This window comes from Balaenoptera musculus, chromosome X (genome assembly GCF_009873245.2).
Source record: "Balaenoptera musculus isolate JJ_BM4_2016_0621 chromosome X, mBalMus1.pri.v3, whole genome shotgun sequence".
NCBI classification, from domain to species: domain Eukaryota; kingdom Metazoa; phylum Chordata; class Mammalia; order Artiodactyla; family Balaenopteridae; genus Balaenoptera; species Balaenoptera musculus.
This window is the reverse complement of record NC_045806.1, coordinates 89,072,881-89,095,442: the sequence shown is the minus strand read 5'-3', so window position 1 is coordinate 89,095,442 and position 22,562 is coordinate 89,072,881. Positions and strand designations below refer to the sequence as shown.

The 22,562-nt window shown below is 36.6% G+C and overlaps 1 protein-coding gene across 1 annotated transcript in view; it reads right to left on the bottom strand.

Moving 5' to 3' along the window:
- The window catches only part of IL1RAPL2 (interleukin 1 receptor accessory protein like 2), a 520,520-nt gene that overhangs the window by 11,994 nt on the left and 485,964 nt on the right, over window positions 1-22,562 (bottom strand). Inside the window, exons 6-8 of the mRNA XM_036839304.1 lie at window positions 15,177-15,322; window positions 6,081-6,224; window positions 557-727 (exon numbers count right to left, since the gene is read on the bottom strand). Of these exons, the coding sequence (XP_036695199.1) occupies window positions 557-727; window positions 6,081-6,224; window positions 15,177-15,322 (461 nt within the window). The remainder of the gene's footprint in view (window positions 1-556; window positions 728-6,080; window positions 6,225-15,176; window positions 15,323-22,562) is intronic.

Below are 22,562 nucleotides of genomic sequence, written 5' to 3'. Positions count from 1 at the left end.
CCTACATAGTCTAGAACTTCTTAAAAAGAATTTAAATACACAGTGAAGGTGCCATACGCCATGGCCTCACTTTCATTTTTAAGTGGATTTTCTTCTGCAAATCTGGAAATGAGTATTAAAGCATAAATTCAGAGTTATTAGTGACAATGATTGTAGGTATAAGTAGAAGCACAATGACAGAAGACCAGCTTTGGAACTGAAATGCACTGAAAATCTGAAATGCAAAAAATCTGAAATGCAAAAAGTCTGAAATGCAAAAAAAATCTGACTTATACACATTTTTTTAAACGATCATCATTTTCTCAGAACACTAAGGCAATATAATAAAGCATACCATTAAAGCACAATTTAAAAACCATACCTAAAATATAAATGAGAGTGCCTTTTAAAAAAATTTGGATGCTAGAAAGTCAGAACACAGGTATTGGGGAAAAAGTTGAATTTAATAAAATCTCCTGTAAGAAAAACTATCTAAATACTTGGCTCTGACATTTGAAGTCTCCACATAACTTAAGTGAAGCCAAACTTTTAAAATATAAAACTTGAAAGTACTTACTTCCACTTGGAATTAGGTCTCTTTCTGGGATGAAGAGTTTATATCCATAGTGTTTTTCTAGCACATCTGGCAGTATTTCAAGAGCAAACTGCTCTTCTTCAGGGTTGTCACATTCCAAAGTATCTTGGTCCACTTTTGTGTAAGAGAGATAGGCATCATATTCCTTGTTGTCTTAGAAACAAAGAAAAACAAAAGGGTTGTATGTATCGTTAGGTTCGCTTTAAGTACTAAATGTCTATAATCATTAACAGGCTGGAATAAGCACTATAATTAGTGACTGTCATTAATAACTGGAAAAAATAAGTCACATGCAATGCTATAAGAAATCTGGTACATTTCAACATAACTTAGTTATAGTCATAGGGTATGAACTGAAACTGTTATGCAGTGGGCAACATATAGTCAGGACAGAATAAAAGAGAACTATTATTTGTGACTTTTGGTGTGAATGATCAGCTCAGTGTGTTTGAATGCAGGACTAAATAGACTCATGGATTTGAACTCTTTCTGTGCCAGTTGGCTTGGCTCTGTTACTTGGTCACAGACTATACCTTGTTTGCACAAATATGTGTAAGAGATCCAAGAGGGGCTGGGCCCTAGAGTGTGGAAGATCGAAATAATCCAGCCTCACTCCTGGAGACACTACTTGTAGCACATGCCATACTTCCAGTTGGTTAGTGTCGTCATCCTCATATACAAAATGCAGTTCATTACCAAATATTAGAGAGAGCAGCTGGGTTTTATACAAGTGCATTGCCTGTTATTCTTGTTCAATCCATGGCCAACTAATTTGACACAAGCTACCAAAAGAAGCCTTTGTTTCAGAATATACATCCTTCCAATATTGCCAAATTAGGTTTTCCCTTCACACATTTAGTCAGAGAGTTAACTGTGCTTTGAGAATGTATTTTTTTCTTCCTTTGCTGTATTGGCTCAGAGCCAGTCTCCCCAAAGAGAAAACTCTCTCCCTCTCTCTCTCTCTCTCTATATATATATATATATATATATATGCAGTTTTTTCTCAAAGTATTAGTCCCCGCTGGTTTTAGAAGGAACACATTGGAAAAGTTATAGTGGTTTTCAAAATTCCCTTATTTATAGAAAAAAATTTAAAAGTTAATGTAGTGAACCTAGACTCATATGGAACTATTAGTATTTATTAAACCTAGTTACTTGCAAAAAATAATTTTAAAAGACGAGCAAACATTTCAGGATTTGTTTCTAAAACACAGAAATATTTTCCATTAAAACAGACCTGATTAGAATATAGCTAAATCTTGACCAAAAGTTAATTTACAGGATGAAGCAGCCACTCACTTCCCTATACCACTAAAATTTGGTTCTACCTGCTGAAAGAGGAATATGTGATAGGCATATAAAGAGATATAAATACCCTATGGTAGGAGTACGCAGGACCCCCTGACTATCTAGTGATAACTGAGGCAGGATTATATTGTTCTAAGTCTAGTAAGATTCCAGGCTTCACTACCCCCACATGAAAGGAACTCTGCTTATTTATGTTAAGATGGTGCCTGAAGCCAGGAGGCTTCTCTTTAGCCTGTCCTCTAGCTGGAAAAGACTTCTGTGAACCTTGGTTGGGTACTTGATTGCCTAGAAGCAGATGCACATGAAGGACTGCCCTGATAGTTGAGATCACTTGGCTTACAAATGGGGCACATTCCGCTGTTATGCATAAAACGCCACTTGGAAGTGAGAATGTTCATAAGCAATGCTAATGTAAGAACCTCCTGGTAATCCTAGCACCTCTGCCCCTGTTCCAATCAAGCTCAGGATGCACCTGCAGGCCCTTGACTTTCTCCAGCTATAATTACTCACCTGGGACTGAGAGCTGCCGATGATACACAGCTGGAAGAATAAAATAGGCCAAAGGACAAACAGATCCATTTCTATGAGCAGAATGTATTTCATTGTTTTTGATGGATGGTGTTGCTGCCTCAAACTCCATAATGTTAGACTAGACCCTAGTTTCCTCTGACTTTGATAACTCTACCTTACAAACCTCCTGAAATTCAACAACTTATTAATTCATTCAACAGTGATTTGTTGAGCATCTACTATGAGCTAGCCATCTGCAATGACTACCTGACTCTTTCACCCATCTGGCCAGAACTTCTAGACTCTTGCCACATTGCTTGTCCTGACTATGACTATTTGCCCTCCAACCATGCCTAATCTCACATATTCCTGGTCCTATCCTTACTTGCTTCACCTATACTCTAATATAGGTGATGCTACAAAGACTTTTTTCCAGAAAAATATTGCTATATTTGCATATCCCAAGTCAAGTTATGAGAAAGAACATGGATGTCTTTGATATGTGTTAACACCCAACACATCTGGATAACAAATTGTACACAACATTCTAGAAACACATCATTCTTTGGAAAATGGTTGCTTCTGGTTTCAGTCATGTCCCTTTAAGGTGAACTAAAGGTGAAGAGTTTATGGTAGCTGGCCAGAGCAGGAAGAGAGCTCTTAAAGCCACCATGTCAGATGTCCCAGAAGGTCTAGGATGCCAGCTAGTGAGCAAGCAGTGATGCAGATGCCACAGTTTTAAAAATGCATTTCAGCTCTATGTAGACAGCCAAGAAAACCTCATGAATAGCCACAGCTGTTGCTCACAAAGAGGAGCAAGATGGATAGAGCAATATCAACAATATGATGCAAGTAAAGTTTAACAGCAAGTCCTGAAAATTGTTTTAAAACCGAATGGCAATTCAGCAACACCACTTTGCTAGGTGAGGCTAATGAGCATTCCTCTGTGTTAAATCATGCTGACTAAGCTCAGCTGAGGAACCAGAAAACAGCACAATGGAGACAGAACATTATAAGGAAGAGGGCTCGCACAGTGGTCACCATAGGTATGCTGTTCCCAATGAAGAGAGAAATTATGACAAAGGGAACCAAACTCTCTGTGGAAGAATTTTCCTGTTATCACACTGTCCTTCCCATTTTAAAATCTCATTTTAATCCTGTTCACCATTAGGAAGCCATTCCTGTTTACAATGTAGTTCTTCTGGGGCTCTGCTAAACACAGTGCTAAATCCTTAGCTTCTAAAGTGCAAAGACTGTGTAACTTTGTGGATTATTGTGTCTTCAATGCCTACTATACTACCAGTGTGTGTGTGTGTGTGTGTGTGTGTGTGTGTGTGTAGGGTTAATCCAGGTGAAGAATATATATAAGTATATACATCATTCATAGTGCTTGGCACACAGTAGACACTTAATAAGTATTTAATGACTGCATAATTCAAAGATGAAATAAATGAAGCAATCATTGTTTGATGAATTGAAATGAAATGAATTATATCAAAAATGTTTAAGAAGTCAGTTTGATAGATTTTATTTTATAAAAAATATGGCCTTTTTATAAGAACTTTCAGGAAATGCTACTATAGATATGAATCCAAGAGAAAACATGAACAAAAAGTACATGGGTAAAACTATGGTGTGTCTATGAGATGTCAAAATATTTAAATAAAGAAATGAAAATTCAGTAGGCTATCTAGCTGACATTTGGCATCATGAAACTGGATATTTCTAGAAGGGCTTTAATATTCATTTATTCATCCTCACTACATATCTGCTGACTTTTTAGTATTCTATTCAGCTAGTACAGAGATTGTGTGTTTAAAGTCCAAGTTTCCATGTAGGAATATAAACTATTTTAATTTTCCTTCCTGCTGAAAATCCTTGAAGTTCCCGCCCAATTGAATTTTTCCCTAAAATAATTGGTTTGGAACCAATACACACAATTCTCTAACCAAAATGCTCTAGATTACTTGTCATCTTTGGCCACATGGGTCACATTGGAGATATAGATGCAAAATGTCCTATGATATTAGCATGAATTTAATCTTACAAATATGTACTACAACTGATCAGTTAGTCTGGATTATTGGATGTGGGTGATGAAAGTAATTATTTCAGATTAACTTCATAAACTATATCACCTCTTGCAGAAAGTATTAACAAATTGCTTGTAATCATGACCTAAAGCAAATGAATCAGAGCAGACTCCCTTTCATGTACTTTCATATAGACAATGCATCTTTAACATTCCCAGTTAGATACTTTAGCCATTTGTTGGCGCTTGGGAACCAGTGAAATTTTCCTCAATAGCATATTTCATCTCATTATTTTATGTGTACAGGTTAAGAAGTCAGATTTTTCAATATTAATTATTGTACACAAAAACTGAAGGTAATTGACTACATTTTCATACATATTGTTGGAGCATGTAATTATCATCAGAACAGGCCCTAATTTCTCACATTGGATATATCTAAATAAGGGTCTTTGGTACTTTTGAATAGGCTGCTATAATCATTAGGTAAATACACTGCTTTGATAATGAGCATGCATCTGTGTTCACCAAACAGCATTTCTCGAATTTACTGTGAAAACATAAAAGTCAATTAAAACACACTCATATCATTGTTCATATCATAGTAACAATAAGACCAAAATCAAAGACTCTTCAAAAATTTTGATGTTACATTCACCACTCTGCCTTTCTCCTATCACTATAAAAATAAAACAAAATCATAAACTGCTCTCCTTTGAGGATCTCAAAACAAACAAGAGCTCTAACTTTCATTATTCCAATAGAATGAAAACTAAAATTGAAATCTGGCTTTTTAAAGGAATGACTTACAATTGAACTTCTTTTTTATCTTGGCTTACCTAAGGCATTCCATACACATGTTTCCAAGGCTTATAGTAGTTTGTGGGCGAGGACTGTATGCATAAGGAGTGATATGTCATGATTTCTTATTGGTATTGATTGGAAATATGGTAATTTGTTCTCTTGAAAAATTAAATCATTTTTGAATGTTCAAAGAAACAAGGCTCAATACAACGTTTTGTTGATATTTCATATATAAGATTTTCAAGGGCCATAAATGACAAACAGAAGAAAATTATAAGCCACATTCTGAATTTTTTTCCATTGAGGTCACCTTTGAGAATTGTGCTACAATCATCCAAAATATATCAGTCCAGATGTACTATGAGCTTTAAAATGAGTATCTCCATAGCTTTTAATATATTTTTTGAATAATTTGCTTTTTTCAATGCCAGGAAGAGCTAAATATGATCTGTGCCTAAATTTGAATCTTCTGGAAGAAAAAAATGAAATTGATTCTTAATTTGTTTCTTAATAAGGGAAAGGGCTTTGACAGCAATTGTTTGATCTCCTGAGCAACTAATAGCTCCTTGTTAAACTATTTATTTTGGAAATAAATTTCAAGAAATAAAACTATTTTAAAGAACACCCATATATTCTTTACCCAGGTTCATCTATTAATATTTTCTCCCCTTTGCTGTCTTTCTTGATAGATTAATACCATTTTTTTCTAAACTATTTGAGGGTAAGTTGTATTAGTCATAGCCTTTTAACTCTAAAGTTTTCATCATGTATCTCCTAAGAATAGGGATATTCTCTTACATAATCACAAATTCATGCCTTTTAATTGAATTTGAACAATAGGAGACAGCTTACCATCTGCAGTTTCATCACCTCCAAAATGCTGTCGGTAGAAGAGCATCAATTCAATATTGTAGCATTTGTAGATGACCACGAGCAGTACAAGGAGGAGGAAGATTGCTCCCAGGCCTCCTGCAAGTTCAATTTTGTAGATTAAATCTGGAACAAATAAAATAAACAGGAAAAGGTAATTAAATCAGCAACATTGAGGAACTTCCCATATTTCTAGTCTCTAAGATGTACAACCCATTCTGTTTTTCTTTACAGAAGATTCTTGCTTAATGCAGTAAGTAGATGTGTTCTTGATACATTTGTGTAAATCAATTTCTTGTTAAATTAACTCTCTTCTAAATATTTGAAAAATTTTACTGCTGAAAGTGATGTCTATCTGAAAAAGAATAGTCTCTCCCACTTTGTTTTGAACACATCTAGACCTCACATGTATACTTTTGCTTTAAGTGTACTTCAGGAAACTATTAGAGCTGCCTTTTACTGGGTTCAGGTCCAATATTTTGTTGTTTCTGTTAAATTATCTTTTGGCTTAGCAAGATTACAATCTAATACTTCTTAGGCCACAGGCCCTATTCTTCTACAGAAGAACAGCATCATAAAATTATTCTCAGAATCAAATAAAAACCAATGAGCCTACAGGATTTAACTGTTTCATTTAACCACAGTAGAACATAATCCAATAGAAGGTAGGCAGGGGAAATTAGCTTATCCATTTCCCCTACTTATCTGAATAAATGACTATAATTTGTATGTGATATAATATGCCCAATGGTGCTAAAAGAGAATGAGAAATCTAGGCTAATCACTTGGCCTATTCAGCCAACACCAGGCTACCTGATAGCAGCCTTAGGCTCTTCCAGTGGGGCACCCCTAGTACTCTGAGAGTTGGAACAATTAAATCAACACATAATGGAAGGAGACATAGTATATCCTAGGCCCAGGACATAGTGACTTACCTGTAGCTTAATTAGTGATATTAACAAAATCTAGGGTGTATCATCAAAAGAGGGGATAGCATCATGGAATTTAGAGAAAGGGGAAGTCAGAGAAGAATTTAGAATATGAATTCAGCAATGTCCAGAGGAGAAATGCTGAATCTGAAAGACACTAGACCAGAGATATTTTCCACTGTGTGACAGGGAAATTCATTGGTCTCAACATAATACAGATAAAACTATCTTAAAAATTAGCTAAGCTCCCCTTAATCTAATTCCATAATTACCAAGTGACTCTTTTATTATTAATTCAGCTTACCACGTAACTACAAACTGAAAAAGGGAGTGGCATTTTAGTTTGTACATCAGTTGCTTATGAGTTTGCTTGGCATCAATCAGCCTCCCTGGATGGATCAATTCTGGGGTCCTGCCAAAAGCAAATTGATGACCATGACAGTCTGCCATTCTTGAAGGTCTCTTGACAATAAAATCATGAGCCTTTCCCTGGGATTGTCCCTTGTCTCTATATAGGCTTATTGCTCAAGATAAATTAGGCTCAATATAACAATAAGATTAAGAAAAAAGATTAACATATATAATATATACTACAAGTAATGTATATTATAGATAAAATTTTCTACCAGTCTACTATCTATTCTCTAAGTAATCCTTTAGGGCAAGAATTGTTGGTCCAAATTCATCACTGAAGAATCTAAGACTCAGTAGTTTAATTCACTCAACCAAGGTCATACACCTGAGTGGCCAAGATGGGACTTGAGCCCAGATATTCTAACTTCATATTTAAGGTTCTTTTTATTCACCACAGTTTTGTAAGCTCCTCTGGAAAGTGACAGTGAAATTCCTTCTCCCTCTTCCTCCATAGAACTCTTGGTAATGCTTCTCGAGAACATGTGACCTGCGGTGAATTTTGGATTCTTCTGCCCTTTCAATTCCAAGGAAAGAAGCTAAACTACAATTGCCAGGCAGAACGATAGGACCGAGCAGATCTCAGACAGTTTATTGGAGGGTATTGAAGAATTCTGTAGCTATATCAAGAAGGAATGAGGGGCTCCTTGGAGTCCAGCATATGAGAAGTTTTAGGTTTTGTGGGGAGATAGAGAATTTGGTATTTTAAAAGAGGTGGAGTAATAGAGAAGATGGTAGTGGCCAGAGACAGCATGGCCAATGAGGAGAGTCGCTGAGTAGAAATGTAAGAAATATAAATGTATTCTTTTTCAGTAAGGAGAGAGGGAGAAGCATAGAAAAAAGAAGCGAGTGAAGTTGTTGTGAGAGACAAAATATATTAATAAGGAGCGTTATGAGGGGCCACATAATGAGTAGGGATAGGAAATTGGAATCTATCTCTGTCATGCCTGCTGCAAGAGGTGGTCATTTGGAAAATTAAGCCACAAAATTTCAGGTAAAAATAATCCTACCTCATATTAGCTCTGCCTCCTGCCCTCCCTATAGAAAGTGACTCCCCAGGAACAACTCCTGCCTCTATGTGGGTGGTAAGGCAGGCTTGCTTATGAGACCTCTGTGGGGCTGCAGCATCACAACCTTTGCTTGTTTTCTTACTGTTTTATCAATTATGCATTTTTTTTTATTCAAAAAAAAAAGAATATCAAGTGTCTTTATTTTTTTTTAACATCTTTATTGGAGTATAATTGCTTTACAATGGTGTGTTTGTTAGTTTCTGCTTTATAACAAAGTGAATCAGCTATACATATACATATATCCCCATATCTCCTCCCTCTTGCGTCTCCCTCCCACCCTCCCTATCCCACCCCTCTAGGTGGTCACAAAGCACTGAGCTGATCTCCCTGTGCTATGCAGCTGCTTCCCACTACCTATCTATTTTACATTTGGTAGTATATTTAAGTCCATGCCACTCTCTCACTTCGTCCCAGCTTACCCTTCCCCCTCCTCATGTCCTCGAGTCCATTCTTTACGTCTGTGTCTTTATTCCTGTCCTGCCCCTAGGTTCTTCAGAACCATTTTTTTTTTTTTTAGATTCCATATATATGTATTAGCATACGGTATTTGTTTTTCTAGCCAGTGTTAAATTGACAGGACAATATGATTTTTTTTTTGTTTACTCTGAAAACTGAATTCTCTTTGATCTTAGGTCATTGATTGACTTGATTCAACATGTTTTTCCTGTTGTAAAATGTTCATTTAATGTTGTAATTTTGTTAACTCTCTGTCTCTGTCTCTCTCCCTCTGTCTCACTCTCTGGTCAGAACAGATTTCAACTGTTTTCAAAGTCACTGAATGGGATTTTTTCCCACCAATTTCTATGTTATTTACAGAGTAGAGTTGCTCTTAGATAGATGGAAAACTTCAGCAGCAGGAACAATTTGTGCTCCCAAGTAGCAGACACCTTTTTCAGCAGTAAATTTATGGAAGAAAACTGTGGTGTGAAAAGTACCTTTGTGGTTTTGGGGTCCATTTTATAAAAATATCTTTGAAAGATATGACCTAATGATGGCTGTTTACACTGAAAACTGTGGACTGAGTCCCTGAGACTCAACCAGTATTCTTTGATTCAGCCCAGGCAGTCACATTAAAAGGGAAACATGTATCCCATAATCAGAGGGCAGAATTGCCATCACCCAGTTGACACCTAGCTTTTCTTTTGTCTTCTGTTTTCAACTGCCATTTTCCATCTCAGCAGGATCTATACTTCTAGGGACATTTCCTGACTGAGAAGGTGAAAGTCATTTTATTTGGACTGTGTCGTGTATACGCTTCACAAGGATAAAGATAGCCAGAACAGCAAATATTTATGGGATTGTAACTTTTTCCAGGCACCCAAAGTACAAATATAGTTCTTTTTAACCTTCTTAGTTTGAACCCAGCTAGTTCTTCACTTTGAACATGAAGATCAGACAGTATAGAATGGGACAAATAATAGCTGAAGTCAAGGGACTGGAGAGCAGGAAGACTGGAACTGTTCTGAGCTTGCTCATAATTTGGGAAGCAGGTTAGGAGATCCCACCTGAGGGTCTCCTATACAGGTTGGAGGTTCAGGGTGGGGCAGTAGCACTAGAAATGAAGAGAAAGAGAGAGTCATTGATATGTCTCTGTTTGTGGGAAAGGGAGTATGTGCAGAGAAGGCATAATTATCAGAATTTTCCTAGCATTAAGTTCAGAGTCTTGGTTCACAAAAAAAAAAAAAAGAATGAATTTCTTACTAAAATGTTAGTTGTACTTGTTGGCAAATAGTTCATTGGAGAGTGAGGGCATAGCAGGTTAGTAAATGAAGGTAGAAGATGCATAGGTAAGAGACATCTTGCTTTGAGAATGCCTGACCCTGTTAATTGCATATATTAGACATGAGTTTTCATTTTACGAAAGGCCTTTTCACTTTGTGAAAGGATTCATGAAATGTTTCTTCTCTATAATGATCACTTATGGCATTTTTGATATTTCACTTATAGATCATCAGGAAGCTATTGTTCCATAAAACGAGCCATACTCATATTCCAGGTGGAAATCCTGTGGCTACTGATGCCAGGCTATGTTGTGATAAAGCCTGAAAGGTTCAACTCCAAAGGAAATAACTGAAATTTTGCAATACGAGCCAGAGTTCAGTCTGATTTAATATGTTGGATCAGGACCATAGGGCTTCTTATTCTTTTCTGGACCTCTACCATATTGTCGAGAGCTCCTAAAGAAAATGGAGTAAGGGAAGATGAACTGCATCCTTTTGCAAAGCACAGTGAAAACATTTAAATGCTACCTAAAACAGAGAGTACAAACTGGTATACAATGGGCCAGAAAAAAGGTTTTTGTTGGTCTATACGTTTCCCAAAAAGTAGATACTAATATTTTAAAATAAAAATATTGCATATCCGGGCTTTCAACTTCACTTGAAAACCCTGAAGCTCTCATAACCTTAGGTTCAGATTTTAGCAAGCATGGCAATAATCTAGAAAAGAATAGTGACTGCCCTTTAAAGCAAGGCATGCTTCCTCTAGCCTGTGTTTAATATCAAGCCATCTTTTTCTTTTAATTTCAATATCTACCTGGCTATTGAGGTCTTTGAGTTTTTATCCCCCAATCTGGAAATTGAATGTTTTGAAAAGAGAAATGCATTCAGATAACCCAGAATAGACACTAGTCAAGACCAGATCTCAGGGAATCCTCTCTTTACCAATCCCTGTTACCCATCCTCTATCCTATTGCACCTGTCCTCTAGGAGGACAATTTTCACCCAACAAATGTTTTTGAGCACTTACTATATTATATGTGCTAGGGATACAGCAGTAAATAAGGCAGGAAAAAGTCCCTGTTCTTATGAAGTTTACATCCTAGTGTGTGTGTGTGTGTGTGTGGGTGGGTGGGTGGGTGGGGAGACAAGAAGAAAACAAGTATGTAATATGATATCAGATAGTAGTAAATACAATAAACAGAAATAGAGCCAAGTGAGAGGGAAAAGAAGGTGATGGGTAGTCCATCGATGGATGAATGGATCCAGAAAATATGGCATATATACACAATGGAATATTATTCAACCTTAAAAGAGGAGATTCTGTCATTTGCTACAACATGGATGAACCTGTAGGGCATTATGCTAAGTGAAATAAGCCAGAGAGAGAAAGATAAATATTATAGTGCATGGTATCACTTATATGTGGAATCTTAAAAAGAAAGCTGGAGTCACAGAAACAGAGAGGAGAAAAGTGGTTGTCAGGGGATGGACGGTGGGAGAGGAAATAGGGAGAGGTTAGTAAAAGGGTACAAACTTTCAGGCAGATGAATCTGGTCTGAGGATCTAATGTATAACATGGTGACAGTAGTGGATAACACTGTACTGTATAACTGAAATTTGCTGGGAAGGTACAACTTAAATGTTCTTACACACACAGAAATAAAATGTAGGTGTGTGAGGTGATTGATGTGTTAATTAACTCAATGGGGAGAGTCATTTCACAATGGACACATATATCAAATCATCACATTGTACACTTAATATATCTATATATCTTACAATTTTATTTGTCAGTTTTACCTCAATAAAGCTAAAAAAGTTTTTAATAGAAAGTGATTGGGTAGTACTATTTTATAAAAAGTGGCCAGGGAAAGGCCTATTGAGTAGGTAATATTTAGGCAGAGACCTGTATGAAAAGAGGGAATGAGTCATGGGAACAGCTGGGGGAAACAGCAGTGTTCCAGGCAGAGGAAATAGCAAGGGCAAAGATCATGAGCCAGGACTGTGCTCGGTGAGCATGAGAAATAGAAAGGAGGCTAGTGTGTGCAAGGTTTGAGGCAGATTGTGGTAGAAAATGAGATCAGAAATGTCTTGAAGGCCATGGAAAAGATTTGGGGTTTCATTCTAAGTGTAACAGCGAGGGTTCTGTAATTGGATGGTTCTAATTAGGGAAATAATATGATCTGACCTAGATATTAAAAGGGTCACTCCAGATGCTGTGATGAGAATAGACTGTGAGGGGACAAGGGGGAAGCAGGGAGACCGTTCACGGGGCTATTGCAGTGAGCCAGGCAATTGTTGCTGGTGGCTTAGACTCAGGTGATAACAGTGAAGATGGGGAACGTGCTCAGAGTACATATGTTTTAAAAGTAGAGCCATGGAATTTGCTGGTAGACTAGATATAGCGTATGAGCAGAGAAAAGAAGAAGTCAATGATGACTCCAAGGATTTTGGGCCTGAGCAACTGGAAGGATGGTGATGGAGATGAAGAAGGCAACTGGAGGATCAAGTTTATAGGGAGGAGAAATCAGGAATCCTGTGTGGGACAAGTGAAGCTTGATATGCCTGCTAGATATGTCTACTAGTGGAGTTTTTGAATAGTTGCTGAATAGGCAGTTAGGAATACAACTCTGGAGTTTAGGCGAGAAGTCCAAGCTAGAGATATAAATTTGGGAGATGTCAGCATATAAATCGTAAGCAAAACTGAGGTGGAGATGGAATTGAAATCATCTACGGAGTGAGTGAGAAAAGGGGACCTGAACCCTGGGGAACTCTAATATTTAACGATTAGGAAGATGAGTATTAATATTCGCAGTTATTCATGACTTAGACACATTTCCTTGCAGAAACCATGGGAGGCAGCAGTTTTGCAGTGTACCTTGGTTTCTAGTATCAGATTATTAGAAATTTGAAGGGCTGCTAGTGGTTGTTTACTTGTTAAAGGGAAATGGATTTATTTTAAAACTCAAGGCTGTTTCTGTCTCTACTGACTGACTATATGGTAAGACCCCCATTATTTTTCCTCAGAGCAGGCTTTTAATTGTAACACTATATACATTTTGTGCAATTTTTTGTTTCATGTTTGAGCTTTGTCTTTCTTTGCACCCTCACTTCCCTGAAGACTATAAGCCCCACACAGACTTGGGGATGTCTATTCCCTAGTACCTAACACGATGCTTGCTATACATGATCCTCAGTAATAAAAGAGAACATTATTCATTTATTAACCAGAATGAGTTCTAAGTGCCTATTAGTGGCCGGACACTGTCCAAGTTGCTGAGGATACAGAGGTGCAGCAGAGTCCAGCTTGGAGGATCTCTAAGCCTAAAATAAGACTGAGATGGACAGCAGCAAAGCGATCCTTGCAACAAGGTATCTGGACATAATCAATGTCTGCCCTTCAATGTCTGCCCTTTTTTTTTTTATATCCTTTGTTTTACTGAATCCTCTTAACAGTCCCCAAAATGAAAAATCATTACACCAAGGGAAAAAAAAAAAAATTAAGGTAGAGCCAATGTAGGATCTTGGGCCAAATATAGTATTAGGTTAGGATTCTGGAGACTGGTACTTAATATGCTGCCTATTACAAACTGAACCAGCATTCTAGAAGCAATGGCTCCTTTGTCCCCATGAACAAGTGGTTGCTTAGTGGATACAGGTTATCCAAATTCCATTTAATAACAAATCTTGTTTGAGCATGGTATATTTCACACCATATCATTATTATTTGAACCTCAAAGTGACTCTACAAGGTAGGTATTTTTACCCCTATTTTATAGATGAGGAAACTAAATTTTAGGATGTCTAATCAGACAAGTTAGTCCTACTGAAGTAGGTAGCCAAGGCAGTGACTGAACCGGGATCTCCTGAAACAGGGTCTCCTAGTTTCACTTTCTATATTAGACTCCTCTATACTTAAATACTCCATTATTTTAAGATGAAATCAAGTCCAACAGAGTAAGAAATGGTGCTAGAGAGATAAAAGCAGTATTCTCAGAATAATGACATTTCCCTGCTTCTCCTAGAGCTGCTGGTCAACGTTACGTATTAGGGCTGGTTGGAAAATAGAAATTCCATCTTGGCTACAAGGTACAACTAGTGACCTTGCTGATTGAATCTGTTCTAGCTCTATAGCCTAGACAAAAAGAACACTGATTGAGAACATTTGTTCTGTTACATTTACAAAACCTTTGCCAGATGCACACATACAGAAAGTATTTAGCCTTTTGCAGTAATCAGGAGTTGTTTCAGGGTAAGAGCCAATCTCAGAAGTTGCTCCAGCAGCTGGGATTGTTGTTCCTATGTCTGCTTTTATCTCTTTTATTTGTAAATTTATAGTTTCTTTTCTTTCCTCATTGTGTACAATTTCCACCCCATATGGAATCAACTCTAGAGAGGGATATACATAAATGCCAAAGTATTTAAAAATATATGCACCTGCTGAAGGCCTTCAACACCAGGTCATATCATGAAATATTGTTCATGATTTTTATTATAATAATTGTAAAAATTATATGATACTATCTATGATAAAATACTATTTTATTTATATTTTAGTCAGGGAATAAAGAAGTGATTTTGTTTCTCATCCAATAGTAAAACCCCTAGTATTTAATTTAAGCAATATAGGATGAAGTGAAATATAGAGAAAATGTTGACTATCAATGCCTATCAAATTTTATGTAACACTTATAACCAAGGTATATGTCATCTCACTGGATTTAACAAATAACAACATTTCATTTCATTTATCCACTTCCTAATGGTATGGAAGATCATAGGAATTTTATGCTAATAGCCACAGCAAGAGAGAGATATTTCCTTAAAAAGACAAAATGTTTAATAGACATTTATACTAAATGATAAAATCAGGCCAGGAAACATACCTAACTTCAATAGTTACTTGGTAGGTAAACAAACTATAGTAAGAGTTATTAAAAAAAATACCCTTTTTACGCAGCAGAACACTTGCATGTTTTCGTCCATTTCGGTTTTCCACATGGCAGGTATAATTTGCCAGGTCAGCCTCCACCACTGAATCAAAGATGAGTGCCAACTCAACTTCTTTTTCTCCAAGATGCTCTTTGAGGAGCCTGAAATAAAGGAAAGTATTCTTGGCTGAATTGGTTTCATTTGGGGAGAGCTCAGCCATGCAAGGACTAAAGATGGTTACGTAGCTTACTAAGGTCTCCAGTGGGCTGGAGAGTCCTGACAGGGTGTATGTGCAGAAACTTGAAAAAGAAAACACAAAAAGTGACTCAACGCAAAGATCAGATGGAAAAGGAAAAAAGTGAGGAATTCACTCAGCAAAGAGAAATATTATCATGCCACTAGGCTTTGATAAATGAAGCCAATATGATTTGTGTGGCAAACAGGAGGAGATGTTGGACTCCATATTCTAAGCTGAGCCTATGGAAACAAATTGGATTTTTGCAACACGGCATGAAGGGAAAAATGTCTGTAGAAATGTAGAGTTTATGTCAGAGGCTAGAGTTTTGACAACAGGGGGTAAGATGGTAAAGAAATGGGCCTTGAAAATGACTGCCTTATGAGAAGTAAACGAAGGGTGTTTAGTGGCCTTTTATCCCCAAATATTGGTGAGAAGCCTGTTCTCTACTTTCTCCTGCCTTCTGTCCAATGCAGGTATATATCCCTAATCCTCCAATGACCTACCATGGCCCTGCTTTCTCCCGACATTGCTCGCCATTTGTCTTTCTCCTTCCCTCCACACCCTCCCATGCCCCTAGGAGGAACTGCCCTATGTGACATTTTCTCATAGTGCTGCCTTTTGCATTCTCAAGTGAAGTTGCAAAGGGTCTTGAATGGCCAGTAACAGTTGTTCTTCACAGAGGAGCTGAGTTGCCAGGAACCTTTCCTGAGGAGTGTGCCTCTTGTTTCTCTGGAGAGTTATACTCTTGCCAATGGCCAGCTGCCTCCTGGGTGAGGTGAAAGTAGGTACACTGCCTACTTTTACTTTCTATCTCCTGGTTTTGACCAAAGAAAGAGCAAATTGTGAGTCTAAATAGTGGAAAGCCTGCTGTTAAGTTCTGGGGTGAGGTTGTTAAATACCTGAATTTGCAAGATGGAACATTTGGGACATTTAAAGTAATTCTCATCTCCTTTTTGACACCTGGTTATGAAGGTGGAGAAGAACATTCAGATTTACTGGCATTTAGCATAAAGTTGGAAAAGACAACTGTACTCAGAGAAAACTAGGTTATAAATATGGGCCTCCCACTTACAAGCTCAAGCTGGATTCTTACAAAGTAATTAACTCAATGGCACCTTAATATAACTCATCTTTAAGTTGGGAAAAATACCTACCATACTTAACTTTGTTGTGGGGGTAAAATGATTTCAAGATTAAATGACATATGCAAATGCAAATGAATGTTATTAAACACCAACATTTCATTATCCAAAGGTGAACTGTTTATAAATTTTGGCTCCTTGAAACATATTTGTATTTATACTTATTGATATTTCAATTTGGTTTGGATTAATCTCTTCTGGCTCCCCTTTAAGAGAAGGAAAGGCTTAAAGTTGGGTTGGTGGGAAGGGAGTTCTTAGAATCTGAGACTCTCCCGTACTGAAATCCTAAACCCAGATTATATCCCAAATAGAGATGCTTTTAAAATTAACCCTATTTCTGTTACCTTCCAATAATATACATATCAGAGAGTTGACAATACTGGTATTTGTAACTTGAGTAAGTCTCTTTAGTATAATAATTTTCTTAACCATATTTTACTGGTAGTCTATTCATTTTTTTCTTCCTGGCTGAACTTGCAGTTTTCCTCTCTTTCTCCTCTCCCAACATATACCTAAACAAGGAAAAATGGGAATTTACTGTCCTAATGGTTTATGTTGAATTTTACTCTATTTTCCCCCTGCTATGTGTATATCACACTATACACAATTCTTTTAGTTCTGTGTGACCTGCTATGGGATAACCCCCTTTAGGCCAGAAGCTGCTTAAGCACTGCAAATTAAGTTTGATTTAAAGCTTCACATGTAGGGCAGCCACAGCCTTTGCCAGGCATAAGGCAGAAAGCTGATCCTGTCCCTCCAGACAAAGCCTTTCCCTCTTCATTTCTAATGCAGTTTCCAAAAACAGCTCTTCACAGACTGCAGAAAGAATCTGGAGAGAGGATTTGAAAAATGATCCTTCATCCATCTATTAATATATATGAGGTGTCTTAATTATCAGCTCTTGAATATCTAGAGGAGACCTGCTTTTTTGGAATTAAAGAGCAAATTGGCGTTTATGTCTATAAATCATTCTGCAGAGCAGTCACAATTTCCTAGCAAATATTGATATGTAACAATCTATCAATTATTCTTTGTCATTCCCCTGAGTGCCTAGCTCTGGGATAGATATTTGGTGTAAGAGAAGTATAAGCACTAAAAGACCAGGTGCCTGCTTCCAGTAAGCATTAAAATTTAAACAAGGAGACAAAATCTACACAGCTGAAAAAATTATAGGCGGAATGAGGTAAAACAGGATGGTACAGTCATTCTTACAATGGAATTTCAAAAAAGGGAGAGATTATTATTTACTAAATTAGCTGGAGAAGCCTTGAGAAGACTCTGCCTAAACAAAAGGAAGAAGGAAGCATTTTCTAGGAGGGAAGATAGGAACAGGTTTTTGCAGAATGTTTGAAAGAGAGAAACTGAAGGGACTGGTTTTGGAATGGAGGATACAAATAAGGGGGTCTTGGGATATACTTCAAATAACTTCAGAAGTATCTCATTCCAAGGATTAATATTGAAGGCAAGTTATAGGCAACAGTGAACACTGGCAAAATAAAAATTACTAAATTCAGGTGACAGAAATCACTAGTTTCAAAAGTTTTATTGTTAAGACCTATTACTAAAAAGTAATACTAGAAAATGTTTGGAAGTTGTCACTCTCATCCTTACAAGAGAGAAAGCAAACAAAATGAAAGTCAACAACTTTTCATAGATCCATCAGAGAATTGAGATCACAGGGCAAACTCCTGCCCCCCAAATTTGAGATAGCTAGACAAATACTGAGAATCACAGTGTACTGGGAGCAGAAACCCAGGAGCAGGAATCAGTATGAATAAAAACACTTAAAATGTAATTGATGAGTCACTGTAGGCCCAATATGGACTAGATTGAGAGTTAAAAAATATTTAAAAAACTCCATGGGATCTAATCTTAGGGGTGCCCCGTACTTTCATGAGTTTTGCTTCCAAGAGCCTGACCAGAGTTTCAGGGTGAAGATCAGAGAATCCTTTATGCTTTTGGCAGGGGAAGGGGAAAAACAACTATCTTGAAATGAGCCCAGAGCACTCTTTCTTCTTAACAAAGGCACGCCCTCAAGTGAAACTCTTTAGCAGAACCTAAATTACTTGGGTTTTACCGAAACTGGAGGGAAGAGAAATATCCAACTCCAGCCTCCTCAAGCCTTCCTGTCTCATCTAAGAAAAGGAGGAAAGCTGAGGAATACTTGTAAAGGTCACAGCCTGAAGGTACAGGTTCATTGAAAGACTAAGACTTTACCATAGGATTATAGGATACTTACCACCACACCAATCAAGCTCCTGTATGATTACAAAGGTTTTCAGCTGAAAAAACTGCAAAGCTCAGACCCTATTTAAGAAGCAGTCTCTAGGAAAACTGAAAGAAACAGTGGAGACATAAACAAGTACATTATAGGAAATTTTAGCCTCTTACACCTATGACTACAGAAAACAGTAAACACAGCCTAACTCCTAGCCACATAAACATAAAATCTCACAATAAAGACTTATTTACTTCAGTTCCTTTTATCTGATACATCACATCTGGCTTTCAATCAAAAAATGATAAGGCATGTTAAAAAGAAAAAAAGTCTGAAAAGACAATGCAAGCATCAGAACCATATTCAGGTATGGCAGAGAATTATCAGAATGGGAATATAAAATAACCATTATTAATATGTTAAAGGCTCAAATGGAAAAAGTGAACAACATAAATCAATAGCTTGGTAGTATAACCAGAGAGATGGAAATTCTAAGAAAGGCTCAAAAGGAAATGCTAGAAATCAAAACACTGTAATAGAAATAAAGAGTGGCTTTCATGGGCCATTAACAGACTGGACGTGGCCAAAGAATCAGTGATCCTGAAGACAATCAACAGAAATCTCCTAAATTGAAACACAAAGAGAAAAGAGCATGGCAAAAAAGGAACAAAACATTGAACACCTGAGGTATAACTACAAAAGGCGTAACATACATGTAATCTAAATACCAAAAGAAGAAAGAGAAAGGAACAATATAAATATTTGAAGTAATAATAACTGAGACTTTTCCAAAGATACCAGACCACAGATGCAGAAGTTCAGAGAATACCAAGCAGAGTGAATATTGGAAAAGCTACACCTTGATGCATCATATTCTAACTGTATAAAGTGAAAAAATGAGAGAAAATCTTGAAAGAATTCAGAGGAAAAAACTTACCTATAGAGGAATAAGAATAAGAAATACATCAGACTTCTCTTTAGAAACTATGTAAGCAAGAAGAGAGTGGAGTGAAATATTGAAAGTGTTGAAAGAAAATTACTACCAACCTAGAATACTGTATCCATTTATCCTTCAAATGTGAAGGAAAAATAAAGACTTTTTAAGACAAATAAAAACTGAGGGAATTTGTTGTCAGTAGACCTGTCTTGCAAGAAATGTTAAAAGAACCTCTTAAGAGAAAATGAAAATGATATAGGTCAGAAATTTGGATCTACATAATGAAAGGAAGAGTGTTAGAGAAGGAATAAATAAAGATGAAATATTTTATTTTTCCTATTCATAATTGATCTAACAGGTAACAGTTTGTTTAAAATAATAATAGCAATAAAAGCAGTTATAAGAAGTTCTGAGGATCTAATATACAGCATGGTGACTATAGTTAGTAACATGTATTGTATACGTGAAAGTTGCTGAGATTAGATCTTAAGCATTCTCACCACATTAAAAAAAGTTAATTATGTTAGCTATGTGAGCTTAACTAATATAATGGTATATGCCAATTATACCTCAATAAAATAAAATGAGAGTGAAAATGTAACCTGCAGAATGGGAGAAAATATTTGCAAACCATGTATCTGATAACGGGTTAATATCCAAAATATATAAGGAACTTTTACAACTGAATATAAAAACAAAATCAAACAAATAACTTGATGAAAAATAAAATGGGCTAAGGACCTGAACAGACATTTCTCTAAAGAAGGCATACAAATGGCCAACAGGTATATGAAAAGGTACTCAACTTCACTATCATCAGGGATATGCAAATCAAAATCACAATATGATATCATCTCAAATCTGTTAGAATGGCTGTTACCAGGAAGACAAAAGATAAGAATTGTTGGCAAGAATGTGGAAAAAAGGGAACACTGTATACTAATCGTGGGAATGTAATTTGGTGCAGCCATTGTGGAAAAGAGTACAGAGATTCCTCCAAAAACTAAAAATGGAACTACCATATGATCCAGCAATCCCACTTCTGGGTATATATCAAAGGAAATGAAATCAAGATCTCAAAAAGATATTTGTACTCTCATGCTCAATTTAGCATTATTCATAATAGGCAAGATGTGGAAACAACTTGTGTCCATCAGTAGATGAATGGAAAAAGAATATGTGGCTTATGTGTACAATGAAATATTATTCAGTCTCAAAAGAAAAGAAAAGAAAAGAAAATCTTGCAATTTATGACCACATAGGGGAACCTGGAGAATACTATGCTAAGTCAAATAAGTCAGACAGAGAGTGAAAAATACTGAAAAATACTGTATAATATTACTTATATATGAACTCTAGACAAGCCAAACTAATAGTGACAGAATGGTGGTTACCAGGAGCTGGAGGGTGGAAGAAATAGGGAGACGCTGGTTGGTAGATGAACTGGGGAACTGCTGGTCAAAGAGTACAAACTTTCAGTTGTAAGATGAATAAGTTCTGGAAACCTAATGTACAGCATGGTGACTATAGTTAACAATACTGTACTGTATCCTTGAAATTTGAGAGGAGAGTAAATCTCAAGTGTTTTCACCATACACACACAGAAATGATAACTGTGTGGTGATGGATATGTTAATTAGTTGATTGTGGTAATCATTTCACAATGTATACATATACCAAAACATCACATTGTATACCTTAAATATATACAATTTTTATTTGTCAATCATACTTCAATAAAGATGGAATTTTTTAAAAATCAAAAATGAAATAGAGGAAAGAGATTGGATTCCCCCCAAAATAAAAAATAAATAAATAAAATAAAATAAAAGCTTGTAATTCTTGGAACATATGGTAGTTCTATTTTTAGTTTTTTGAGGAACTTCCATACTGTTTTCCACAGTGGCTGCACCAATTTACAATCCCACCAACAGTGTACTAGGGTTCCCTTTTCTCCACATCCTCTCCAACATTTGTCATTTGTGTTCTTTTTGATGAGAACCGTTCTGACAGGTGTGAGGTGATCTCTCATTGTGGTTTTGATTTGCATTTCCCTGATGATTAGTGATGTTTAGCATCTTTTCATGTGCCTGTTGGCCTTCTGCATTTCCTCTTTGGAAAAATGTCTATTCAGGTCTTCTGCTCATTTTTAATTGGGTTCTTTGTTTCTTTGATGTTGAGTTGTATGTGCTGTTCCAGTTTCCATTAACTGTAAATAGTCCCTTAAACCAAATTGAGTCCTCCTTTGATGACTAGGTATCTTGCAAGTCTCTGGGTCTTCATTCTGAGTATGAGTAATCATTATCCAGGAATAATGATTGAGAACATCAATAATAGGAGATAGTTTTTAAAAACACTCTTAAGGAAACAAAATCTTTATTTTAGTGTCATTTGCTTTTTAAAAAATTCCTGTTAAAGCCTTATTAGTCAAAGACCAGGATCAAGCCCGTAGGCTGGCACAATCAGATTTGTTGACTGAATACACTGTGGAAGGAACGCTCCAGAGGAACTGTGGATTGTTTCTTGATTGAAGAGAAGAAGAAAGCATCTTTTGTAACATTTGGGTTCCCACTAAAGATTCTGAGGATGGTCTAAAGAAGCAGAAATAAGTTCTGGATTGATTGCAACTTCTGAGGCAGTTGGTGGTATGGGGGGAGGATTGAGTAGGAATTGTGTACTGTCATGAGGTGGAGATGGTTTACTAATTGGGTATTCCCAGTAATATGAAAATAGCAAAGCAGGTCTGGGCATCACTGGTAAGAAAGCAGTAGTCACTCCAAAGAGGTGGGGGTCATTATGGCATTATACAACTGCTGCATGACCTTGGAAGAAACAATAATTTCTGTTAACTTTGCGGCTGGTTTTA